General features: G+C 39.7%; 2 protein-coding genes across 3 annotated transcripts in view; both read right to left on the reverse strand.

Moving 5' to 3' along the window:
* The window catches only part of LOC114549889 (peroxisome proliferator-activated receptor alpha), an 18,394-nt gene extending 11,559 nt beyond the window's left edge, over positions 1-6,835 (reverse strand). The window contains exons 1-2 of one of the 2 annotated variants that reach the window (XM_028570192.1): positions 6,700-6,835; positions 1,111-1,342 (exon numbers count right to left, since the gene is read on the reverse strand). In XM_028570192.1, coding sequence (XP_028425993.1) covers positions 1,111-1,294 — 184 coding nt within the window. In that variant the 5' untranslated portion in view covers positions 1,295-1,342; positions 6,700-6,835. Of the gene's footprint in view, positions 1-1,110; positions 1,343-4,257; positions 4,331-6,699 lie in introns of those variants that run through there. The other variant, XM_028570193.1, reaches the window with a different exon arrangement.
* Positions 6,836-9,013: 2,178 nt separating this feature from the next.
* atxn10 (ataxin 10) overlaps positions 9,014-12,500 on the reverse strand; it is a 66,795-nt gene continuing 63,308 nt past the window's right edge. Inside the window, exons 18-19 of the transcript XR_003691615.1 lie at positions 10,785-10,879; positions 9,014-10,132 (exon numbers count right to left, since the gene is read on the reverse strand). The gene's annotated coding sequence lies outside the window, so the exon portion shown is untranslated. The remainder of the gene's footprint in view (positions 10,133-10,784; positions 10,880-12,500) is intronic.

Below are 12,500 nucleotides of genomic sequence, written 5' to 3' on the forward strand. Positions count from 1 at the left end.
CACTTTTTTGTTAAGTACATAATTCCATGTGTTAATTCATAGTTTTGATGCCTTCAGTGAGAATCTACAATGTAAATAGTCATGAAAATAAAGAAAACTCATTGAATGAAAAGGTGTGTCCAAACTTTTGGCCTGTACTATATATAAGTGCTGTCAAATGATTACAATATTTAATCGCGATTAATCGCATTAATGTCATAGTTAACTCGCAATTAATCGCACATTTTTATCTATTCTAAATGTCCCTTGATATCCTTTTGTCCCATTATTTTTTCTCATTTTAATGCTCTTAACATGGAACAGTGGATCGGCTTGCTTTGTGCTTTTGTCGCCTGGCTTTGACGAGTGGGCGGAGAATTGGCATCAGCCGTTCGCTTGGCCATCAAGTGGTATTTCAGACTGGACGTGCTGCGATGATAGCTCAGTTCACAACGACAAAACACACAGATCACTTTGGTCTTGTCAATGGAACCATTTGGCACCAACTTTTTAAAAGTAAACTTACCATTCAGAATCTTATTGGCATTCATTTTGGCGTCTCGCGCTCGCCATCCACTCAAAATGTAACGTTAGCCTAATACTCTTTGGCCGGCTCGCAAGCCCAAACAAGTGTGTGTGGTGTGCCTGTTGTCTTGTTTCCGGTCTAGCTAGATCCGGTGTGGTGTTGTAGTTTTCTAACGTTACTAGTTGTTGCAACAGCGTGTGAAAAAAACGACAAAGTTTGCTAGGCCAAAAAGAACGTTAATCTTGCGATAAACAAATTAAATCTGAATGAATTCATCTGTTTTTCCTTGACAGAAACTTCAAGTTCACATCATACACTCCTGCAGACTTAAAGAATTTCAGTTCATGTGTCTCCATTACAGGAGGCATGGGTAATTTTATTTCAAGTGCTGCTCAGGAATTTGGAGACAGACACATCATGGAGGAGACAGAGAATTGTATCTAATCTTCTGTTATCAGACACACAGTGTTTTACACTGGCCTTTTTAGTGAGTGTACATGTGGAACAGTGGAGCCAAAAGGTCAGTGTGTTGTACCTTTTCAATATGACTGTTCATGTACCCAGTGATCATTTCTTCCAACCACGAGGCTAACTCCACTACTCACCCAGTGCGATGGAGCTCTCAGACCCCGAGCCAGTGCTCTGGTACACCGGGAAATCAAATCCCAACGTGTCGTCTTCTATAGACTGGGAGATGTCGTGAAGATCAGCCATCAGGTCTCCACACAGCGGACTGTCCAGCAGGGAATCCCCAAGTGGGGACGGGGGGCTAAAGAGATCCCCTGCCATGGTGGAGATCAAGCTGAACCTGGGAGGAACAACCCCTTACTCACCAGACTGGGATAAGAGGGGAGACAATGGGTGATAATGAGACTCAAAATGCTGAGGCAGTTTGGATTGGTTGAGAGTTTCAAAACACCGAGCTCTGGAAAAAGCTCTAGTTAGTTTTTAGATTGGGTAGATTGTGTTTTTTCTTTTTTTGTTAGTTTAGTACTACAAAAACCTGTTGCCAAAACATGTGAAAACTAAGCTTTTTAAAGTCAGTCTCCAGTGTGGATAAATCTGAAAATACCAGCCTCACATTTTAGTACGGATTAGGGGGGGGGATATGATGATTTATATTGCCAGACAGGTTAAGTTTGTCATCTGATTTAGCCTTACCATTAATGCCATGAATATCACTGACTGTAGACCATTTTGGGCAATGTTTCACATCAATGAGAATACTGCTTTATGGCAATATTGGATTTTGGATTTGATATTTATGATTTTTGCACCAATGTTATCTACTATCTATATTTTTTCAGGGATTTCATTTAATGTCTTGCTCTTTTTTTTTTAAATAGTTTGTCAATAGATTTTGCTTTTAGAAAATTATAACGTGTCATCTCAAACACAGTCTACAGCTGCTGAGGAACAAAAAGCCCTGCTGGTGTCTAGTAGCGTTAAATGGGGCCTTTATCATCGTTATTGTTTTTTGCCGGGTTTTTTTTAAACTTTTTCGTGAGCAAGCCATGTAACCAATAAATACTTTTTATCAAACCTCCACATACTCCTGCTTCTCCTGCGTGAATGCCTGAAGTTTGCTCCTTTGCACGCATTTAAAGATCTCAAACCCTTTTTTTCTTCAAGAGCACCAGGAGCGGGAGCATCCCAAGATTGATCTTTTTGGTTGTAGGTCGACCATGTTTCAGATAAAATGTGAACAAACCTCAAATGTCAACAACAACAAAGCCAGATCTTGTTACGCAGTTGTGACGGATATAACTAATGCCAGATGTAAGTTTATGACGTGAAAGTGCTTGTTTATTAAGTGAACCATGCCCAGAGAGTCAACAGTGGTACTTTAATCACAGATTAAATTCCAACCTGTCCAGCCAAAGTACACACTCTGCAGCTTGTTACAACGCTCTGACTCTGATTTATTGGCCAACTGTGATGCCTATAGGCCTGCACGATTTTTTAGCTTAGAATTGATATCACGATTCTCTCCCACGATTTTTTTTTCTCACGAAGTGTAATGTTTATTGCACACATGAACCATGACAAAACGAAACAAATTGGCAGTACCAAACATAGATTTGTTTTGGCACCTATAGCACATTGTGCATCACCACAAACCTGTAAACATAGAGGCTTCAATGAATACAGAAAATAAAGTACATACTGGCCATTTAAAGGTCCCATGGCATGAAAAATTCACTTTATGAGGTTTTTTAACATTAACATGAGTTCCCCAGCCTGCCTATGGTCCCCCAGTGGCTAGAAATGGCGATAGGTGTAAACCGAGCCCTGGGTATCCTGCTCTGCCTTTGAGAAAATGAAAGCTCAGATGGGCCGATCTAGAAACTTGCTCCTTATGAGGTCATAAGAATGCCCAGAGAATTTGGCACAACCATGAGAGAGAGACACATCATGGCTTTCAAACAAGCGAAGCATGGCAGTTGGTCAAGGCCACACCCTCACCCTCCACCTTTTTCTTCTTTCTCTCTGTTCCATTACTAAAAATAAAAAACAGTCTATCTATTCCACTGCCTGCCAGTGATCTCAGAGTGGATCTTTTAAAGTATGTGTGGGAGGGAGTTTGGTGGAGCTCCCAGCTGCTCCCAGCAGGGTAAAGGACATCTGTTTGAGCCATCCCACAACATCACAGCAACAATGCTCATGTTCTGTAACGCTCCCGCAAACTTCCAGTAATTCATCACGCCAGATGTTGCTGTTGTTGTTCCATAGATTACAGGCTACAGATTACAACTTTACAAAGCATACCGCCTGTAAAACTTCCATGTATTAGTAACGATGTGACACAACATGTAGGATGAAGGCAGAGAAACAGGGATCTGCTTTTAAAAAAGATGGAATTTCTTACATTATTACAATAACATTTGATCTGTGTTCTAATATTAACACCATCTAGGCAGGAATCCTGATCTGATGACATGATTGGAATGGAATGGAAATTGATTTATTTGAAACCGGGACAATGCACAAATAAACATTAAACTTGGTAAACAAGACAATATGTCTTGGGCCAGGTTATAGCAACAATTGCTAATTTCCACCTGTAGTCCCTGGGCAGGATTCTATCTAGTTTACAGAGATTTAGCTGTTAGGCCTAGGGCTGGGTACCAAACTTCACAGAGTGAATTGCCTCGATAGTACCGAGTATCAAAAAATGCCTTGTTGTTCAATACCAAATTTCAATATCTAAGAAATGAATCTCATCAGTGTCAAGTCAAGTAGAACTTTATTTGTCCCCAAAGGGGTGTCAGTGAGCCAATAAGCATGCTTCTACCAAGATCTAACAATGCTGGTGATTGGCTGTCTTAGAGCTGGGCAATGTATCAATATTCTATCGATATCGTGATATGAGACTAGATATCGTCTTAGATTTTGGATATTGTAATATGGCATAAGTGGTGTCTTTTCCTGGTTTTAAAGGATGCATTACAGTAAAGTGATGTCATTTTCTGAACTCACCAGACTGTTGTAACTGTTCTATTATTTGCCTTTACCCACTTAGTCATTATATCCATATTACGGATGATTATTTATCAAAAATCTCATTGGGTAAATATTTTGTGAAAGCACCAATAGTCAAAACTACAATATCATTACGGTATCAATATCGAGGAATTTGGTCAAAAATATTGTGATATTTGATTTTCTCCATATCACCCAGCCCTAAGCTGTCTACACGTCGTAGAGGCATGCAGGAAAAACTCTACATTACACACAGAGACGGGGCTCACGTGGGTCTTGTTGTATTTTGAGAGGCTTGACTACGGCGTGCATCACGTAGATGTAAAGGGGCAGAAAAAAAAAAAAAAAAAAAGGATTTGTGCTGTAGTGTTGTAAGATTTTCTGTTAAAATGATTTTGTATTGTTCAGGATCCGTTATCAAAGTCACAGTATCAGTAATGAAGCTCAGCGTAAATTCTTTCAGGAAGACTTATATAATAACTTCAATCACCGCTCTCTCTTCCTAAAACTATTCAGCTGTTTAGAGGCGTTCACTTTTCAGTGAACCAACCAGAATTGGCCACGAAATTCATGATCCCCTTTTACCTCTGGTCATCGTCAACCACGGCACCCTGAGTCCACTTCCGGCAGACAGCTCCTTCGTTCGGTCTTCGGGTTCCTGTCTAGGCTCCATTGGTGGGGGGGGGGCTTCTCTACCCCTTTAAAAAATTATTTTATAACGATGGAGTCTAATCTCCAAAGACTCTGTCGTAGAGCAGAGCTCATGTGAGATCAACGTAAAATCTCAGTTTACACAGCTGCATACATCTGTAAGCCTAGCAAGGAAGAAACATCAGCTAATATGATATTGTGCAACTTTTAACTTTCATTGTTGAGAACTCTGACTTTACAGAAACTAATGGTTTGACTCATGGTTGAACACAACAATTAGGTAATAGGTTCTCTTTATCTCTGCATACTGAACACACAGTGAGGACACGACTGATCAGAGTGTGCTTGTTCTTGTTTATTTGTGTAGTCGTTGGGTTGCACATCAGGGGAAGGGTCCAGACAGCTTGCCAAAGCTGTGTAAAAGGGGAAATCTGTGAGTGAGTGTAAAAAGATGTAGGGCTCCTACCTACAGTATATTGTGCACTGTAATTGAGTGTGCATAAAATAGCTGTTATGAACCTCATATGGAATAATTTATTTAAAATATTTGGGTTGGATCCAAAATAATGTAGCATCTGATCCCAACACACCATTCCCAGATCTAAATTTTGACAATTTTTTTTGCGTGAATTCTGTGTGAATTTGTGTTTCCAAAACTGCAATCTGGCATGACTGAATGTGGCGCTGTAACGATTAGTCTATTAATCAGTTAGTTTTTTTGAAAGAAAATTAATCAGCGACCATTTTGATGCTCGTTTAAGTAATTTTTTCAAGTAAAAATGCCAAACATTTCATTGTTCCAGGGCCTCAAATAAGAGAATTTGCTGGTTTACTTGCAGTGAATTGAATATGTGGGTGTTGTGAACTGTTGGTCAGACTGATGGGCATTTTTTTCTGATGTTTTATACACCAAACAATCAATGGATTAATCCAGAGAATAATCCTCACATTACAGACGATAACAAATGGAAATAATCATCAGTTGTGGCCCTAATTGAATGACAAAACTAGCGCTGACCTAAGTTCTGTTGCCTCTGTTCCCCTTTAGTTATTGAAAAGATGCAACAAGTGAATACGTTGACAGCTTTCTAACAGTCTGTAACATGAGCCTTTTTCTTTCATATAATATAGTCTTGCTGCAACCAGGTCCACAACTAACTCTTAACTGAGTTGTTGACTTTTTTCCCCCCCTTTCATAGATGTCTCGGGCCCAGCCCATGTTTCCCAATCACCTCAGAGGACATTGTGTCTTAATTCCCAGAGGAACTATAATCCCAGACAGCGGGGCTCTATCTTTAGGTCACAGGAGAAGAGGAAACAGTAACTGCACCTAGAGCAGTCAGCTCTCAGCACTCAACGAAAGCATGTCAACGGTTGACAGCGAGGATACAACAGACCCACAATCGAAACATAACATATATCCCCTTAAACCCTCGGTCAGTACCCCTGAATCAGGATCAGCTGTTTCTAAGACCGTTAATGTCTTGCAACAAGGTCATCCATGTGCCACACTGACCAAAAATCAGGTACAGAGGAAATCCCAAAACAAACTTCCACATCTTGATCCAAACAGGTTCTGCACTCACAGAAAGTCAGGTTTACTTGTCACTATGCTGCACAGACAGACAGGGAAATGGAAATATATTGTGGGCTGAAAGGGGAAGTTTTTTTGGCCAACATACAGATATTTTCCTTTCATTAGAATGAAGCATTTCTCGACACCATTTGGGTGTGTGTGAGATTAATTAGAAAAGCAGGTGCGGGACTTTCAGGAAGTGTAAATGGGGCTCACTCGCAACACACAATAAGACTCTCAGAACAATTGCAGGCATTCTTCCCTAGATGCCGGAGCAGGACGCCGGCAGCTATTATATGTGTGACAGTTGTCTTACAAGAAAGCCCAATCCACTTATGCAACCATTTCTTTCTGCTCAATCAATTATTTTCTGTCATCAAACTGTAGCAAAGCCTACTGAAGAATAAAGTTTGTTAAATCTCCGACAGGCAATTAAGCTGAATGACAATTACATAACCGTTTTTAAATGAAGTTTATGGATTACCTCAGCTGCTGCTATCCGAAGCATTTCCAGATGCAGACGGGATGGACGCCTCGGTCGGGTCGCGGGACGTTCAGATCCCGCTCCGGCTCTGCTAAAAAACACTTGATGCGTCGATCGTGTCCCTGCGCGCTGTCAAACCTCCGCTCATCCTCTGCAGGAAATAACGTAGGGAATGACGGCGCCACGGCGCGCACACCCCCCTGACACACCTATGGTTTCAACCAATGGGCACGCGTGGATTTGAAAAAGGACTCGCTTTTTTTTTTTTTTTTTTTTTTTTTTTTTTGGGAGGATGCAATCACTTCCCGGTGGCAATATTACGAATCCCACTATGGCCACGCCAAGACCCGCCCTTCAATAGCGTTCACACACTACTATTGGCCAGGCGTCCATGCTTACATGTACAGGTCCTATCCCCTGACCAATCCCCTAACCCTAACCTTAACCACTCGAGGTGAAATGCCTAACCCCAACCAATCGAGTTGCTTCGTAGGGCGGGTCTTGGCGTGGCCATAGTGGGATTCGTAATTTTGCTTCCCGGTGGCTCGGCTCGGGACGTCACGGGTCGGTGTGGTGTGGAACCGGGGACGGTGTGGAACGCGCTTTCGCGTCCGTGATCTCATCATTAAACTAGTCGATAAAAGACAGAAATGTCAATAACACAAGTCCCTGGCTTGATTGGCTCTATCTCGAAGCAGCAGTAAAATCAATAAATCATTTATAATGGAGCCACTGCGAATCACTCAATGTCAATACACGTCACCATCAATGGATATAGAGTATTACAACATGTTGGGTTGCCTGTTGAATATTAAACATATACATATGTAGGCTATATATACTATACAATACTGTATATGCAGTGGTGCAATACATTCTCTCAAGTAGGCTACTGCACTTAAATTTGAGGTACTTAATTTCAGGGGTTAAATATTGCACTTTTTACTTCCCTGCAATACATTTAATTAACTGATTTAATCTCTGTTACAAATTAAGATTTAACTCACAAACCAGAGCTCATTAAATATGGTGCACTGTTATATATGTGTGAGTAATCTTACACATGAATGCATCAGTAATAATAATCTAGTAATATACTATATGATACTCACAAGAGAGTTTTTTTTTTAATTATGAGTAGGCCTGCTTTTAGTTTTGATATTTGAAGTTCATTTTTCTAATACTAATACAGTGACATTTTTAACACATGGTAGTATTCTTACCTTGAGTACTTCCTCCATCGCTATGAGTCATGTTATCCTATTAGTAGACCAAGTATTAGGTGCATTTCCTAACTTTCATTTTCAGCTAGGTTTTGCAAAATCAACATCTTAAAAACCTATCTCTGGCACATTTGTGTCTCTTCTTTACATTTACCTTTATTATTTGTATAGTTTACCAAAATCAATATGGGATCATAACGGCATTTGCCTATAGCTTTCTTTACAAAATGAGATTGTAACCTCAATGAATGTATATTATATGACACGTTTTGAATGAGCATTGCAGGTATCATCCCCTTTCTGTATAAGTTAGTAGTTAGTACAGATTGATTTTTCTCTGCTCAATAGTCTTTATAATTTCATAGCCTTTTTTTAAATAAAGTGTGGACTGCCAACATCCCAAGTTAAGCACAACGTGGGATATCTAGCGCCATCTACTGTGTGTGGGTCCTCTGTTTGAATGTGTCCAGCCTGAGCTGAGAGACTGTCTGGGGGTATTTAACCATAATCTTCTCCTGTTGACTTCCAGTTAAGCCAGACAACCAAAGTCTTCTGAGGATGCTCAGTGTGTTTTCACACAGACAAGTGGGTGGGTGATAATTTATGATGAAGTCTCCACACTCCAAAGCTCAATTAAGTGAAATACACTGTGTGAACCAGATATCAACTTCTGGGATGCAACATGAAAACTCACAACCTATGACTACTCTGAAGTGTGTAACAGAATGCTGAACATTTGTCAAACAGTGTTTAGCTCAAATAAAATGGACTGTATGATTCAAATCATTTCTGGGATATTTACTTTCTCTTTGATCCAGTAAATCATCATATTCCATGAAAAATAAACAAATAATTGTTTTAAAGTACAAACAATAAAGACAAAGACAAACTTTAAAACATTCTTCTAAATAGAGACAGTACATGTCTACATGTTGAAGCCTAAGGTACAGAGGAGTTTAAGATTCATATTTCAAAAAATGAGTTCATTAAAAGGTTTATAGAATAAGGCAATATTTCAAGAAACAAGTCCACCAACTAGGTATTTACTAGTGCACCTCAGTAGACACTGAAAGGATCAGACAGCAGTCATATTCTTTCATATCCAGTCTTTATTTATTAATGAAACAGTACAAAGTTAAATTACTCTTTTTTTTTTTTTCTAGTCACAACATTTCTAAAGCCAACTGCATATTCCATGCTATCTACACAGCACGAGTTACACTTCACAGTTAAAGTAAGGAATGTTGCTATGAAATGCATATCGTGATTTGGCACCACTCACCCATTTGAAATCAAATGACAGGTCTTTGTTGTGCTCAGTGAATGGGAGTCTGTCAGTCAGGTGACAAAGACGTTTGCTCCTAAGACGTATTGCTGCCCTCCAGGGAAGGCAGTAGGTTGTATAGTTAGCTCCTGATGGGGTAAAATCACAACCCTGAAACCACACAACCTACTACCTCACCCTGTACGAACACCATTGATCACTTATCACCTAGGTGGGCAGGAAGAACATCTGGATCTGAAGTTGTGTACACATCTGGTCACTGTGTAAATGAAGACACAACTATTGTGTTGCTATTACGTCAATACAGCAAGGTAAGTGATGATAACATTAGAGTTAAAATGATAGTTAGATAAGAGTAAAACCATTACTCAAATATCAGCTAACGGAGGCATTTTGTTAAATCATTTGCAATTATAACAAGCATATTTGAAGTAACAGACTCCTAAACTTGCATTTTAATAACCAAAAAAACCCTACAAAAATGCCAGACATCTTTATTTCAGAAAAACACTCAGGTAATGTCAGGTAATCAAAACAGATAGCCTACACACTTACTGTACACTAAAAGACATGAGGAAAATCTTCCACACAACATGTTGCAGTACCTATTTTATACCTATATCACACTTATATTATCTAACATCTCCAACACTGCTCTCTAATTTAACAGCATCTATCTCTAATGTTCCTTCTCTAACATTACATATATATGAAATAATTTGCAGTGGTGAAGTTGTATTTTCCTTTGTGACAACGCCGATGATGATAATGATGATGCCGCCATTAAAGTCGCTTCAGGAAAGACAGTAAGTTGTATAGTCATCTGACAGCTTGGGAATGACCCTAAAACTATACAACCTACTACCTCACCCCAAAGGACATTTTGTCTCTGCAGGTGTCTCTCATGTCAACTATGATGGTCAACCTGTGGAAACACAAACTCACAACGACAAAAGGCCCTTCGAACACAAGTTAATGTAGTAAAAAAAAATACCTACTCTGTTTTGAGGGCTGAAATATGAAATATCTGCTGCAGTTGAGAGCTCAGAGAAAGCTACTACGTGGGTCTTTGAGTTGAGATCATCTTGTCAAGAATAAACCTACATGCTTATGCAATATAACTGTATTATTGTATTATATATTTTGTAATTAGATATGTTATTCATTTTAAACACACATGGGACTCAGGAGAGTTGTAATAACTTTCAAAGTAACTAAAGAAATAAAATAATATATATAATAATAAATAATAATAAAAAATAATTGATTTTTTATTAAAACCATAGTCTCTTTTTAGCTAAAGACTAAGGCTTCATTGTGAGAATGTGATGTGTCCCTGCTAGCATGAAGATTAGAATGAATTAAAGTACTGAAATACATTTTAATGTAAAACTTCTTTTTAAATGTTCAGTTGTTTTTAAAACCATTGAAGACTTTTTTTCAGTGGATAATCTATATACAAAATAAAATTGTATTTAGTATTATTGCTTTCTATGTGCAACTAACCGTGTGTCTAAACCTGACATCATTTCTCTGTGCCTTAATTGTTGTGAATCAAAAGAATGCTTTCAGCATACTTCCTGAATGTCACTTCTGCTTGACAGGTCAGCTCCTGTCTGCAGCTTCAGGTCTGCGCGGTTTGTCGGCTCGCCTCCTCTGAGGTTTCCTCGGCCTGATGGAGACAAATGAGAGGAAAGAGTGAGCTGCTGCTGCCGCCGCTGCTGTCTGACACATGACAATCGCTTAACAACAGCGCTATGGAAAGCCGTATCTGTACCTGTTTGACACACACACACACACACACACACACACACACACACACACACACACACACACACACACACACACACACACACACACACACACACACACACACACACACACACACACACACACACACACACACACACACACACACACACAATGAACCCTGGCTCCTCAGATGAATGGGGTTCCCACGCCTCTCCCGAGGAGTGCAGACAGTGAATAAACTACACCACTAACTTACGTAAAACTGGTCAGATAAATCTACCATGCGTCATCTGTGTATATCACAGGAAATCACGTGAGCATAAATCCGTACGTCTGTCTGTGTTTGGCTGAAAGGTCAAACAGACCCGTTGTGCTTGTTTCAGGGAGTTTCCTGAGTGAGGCCGCGGCTCTGCTGCGGTTTCCCCTTGAGCTGGAGAGCGACGGGGAAGCAAGGTGGGGGTCGAACTTATAAAAGTGAGTCACTCCCTTACCTCCTCGCATGCACGCACCAGTTTGCGGCTGTTTTATTGCATGTCGGTTATCCCATAAATGCCACACACATCTCTACACGAGCTACATAATGTCAAAGCCTGTAAAGTATACAACAGACCGGCATCACCTGCTCCACTTGCACTGCTAACATGTGCAGTGCAGTGCAAGGTCTCAGGTTTACACGGGGCAAGCAAGTCAATTCATGCAAATTACAGAAAACATATTTTCTCGTTCACCTCTGGGGGTATCTCGTCACACAGACAGTTATTTGTGCAGATTTTGAAATATTTGGGATTTCTACCTCTATCCTAACACAATGGAGGTGAACTGGATTTCATTTTTGGTGCACAAAGCATTTGAAAAATAACATGTTAAAAAAATTTGACAGCAACACATATCTTTTTTTTTGTGTCACTGTTTCTCTGGATAATCCACTGACCTCACTGTGAACTGCTTTAACTGGAACGTCTTTCTCCCAAAGAAATAGTCTCCCAAAAAAATCAACAGCTCGTTACGTGGATTATTAAGAGTAACATATGTTACAGGTTTCACTGCTGTGAGCACTACAAACTAAAAAGGCTTTTCTCCCAGTCGACATTTTTGACTCGTCATCGTAGGAAATGCACAGGTGTTACCAATTTCAAATGATGAAATCAAAGCAGCTAAATAGAATTCAGCCATCATTAATATTATTATTTACACCTGTGGCTTTTACAACTGTAACAAGTCAAAATGTGTTCTGTGAAAAAGGTCTATTCCGTATTCCTACATTGTACTGGGGTGGAGGCAGGTATCCCTGTCTGTATGGCTAGAAACTACTAGAGATAAGCCAGAAATTATGTTTATGGGTTTTTTTTATAGCTCGTGTGCACTTACACACTAACAGTGTTAAATTAATCCTGTATATTTTGCTGTGTATCTGTTTTCAGAGAGTATTATCATATAAAAACACTCCAAAAACACCTGTATCCAGTTTCCAGTAGTATCCAGTAGTAAGTATTAACTAATGAGAGGTGTAACTCAGGAACGCCCTATAGCCATGAACTCAA

This window comes from Perca flavescens, chromosome 23 (assembly GCF_004354835.1).
Source record: "Perca flavescens isolate YP-PL-M2 chromosome 23, PFLA_1.0, whole genome shotgun sequence".
Taxonomy (NCBI): Eukaryota; Metazoa; Chordata; class Actinopteri; order Perciformes; family Percidae; genus Perca; species Perca flavescens.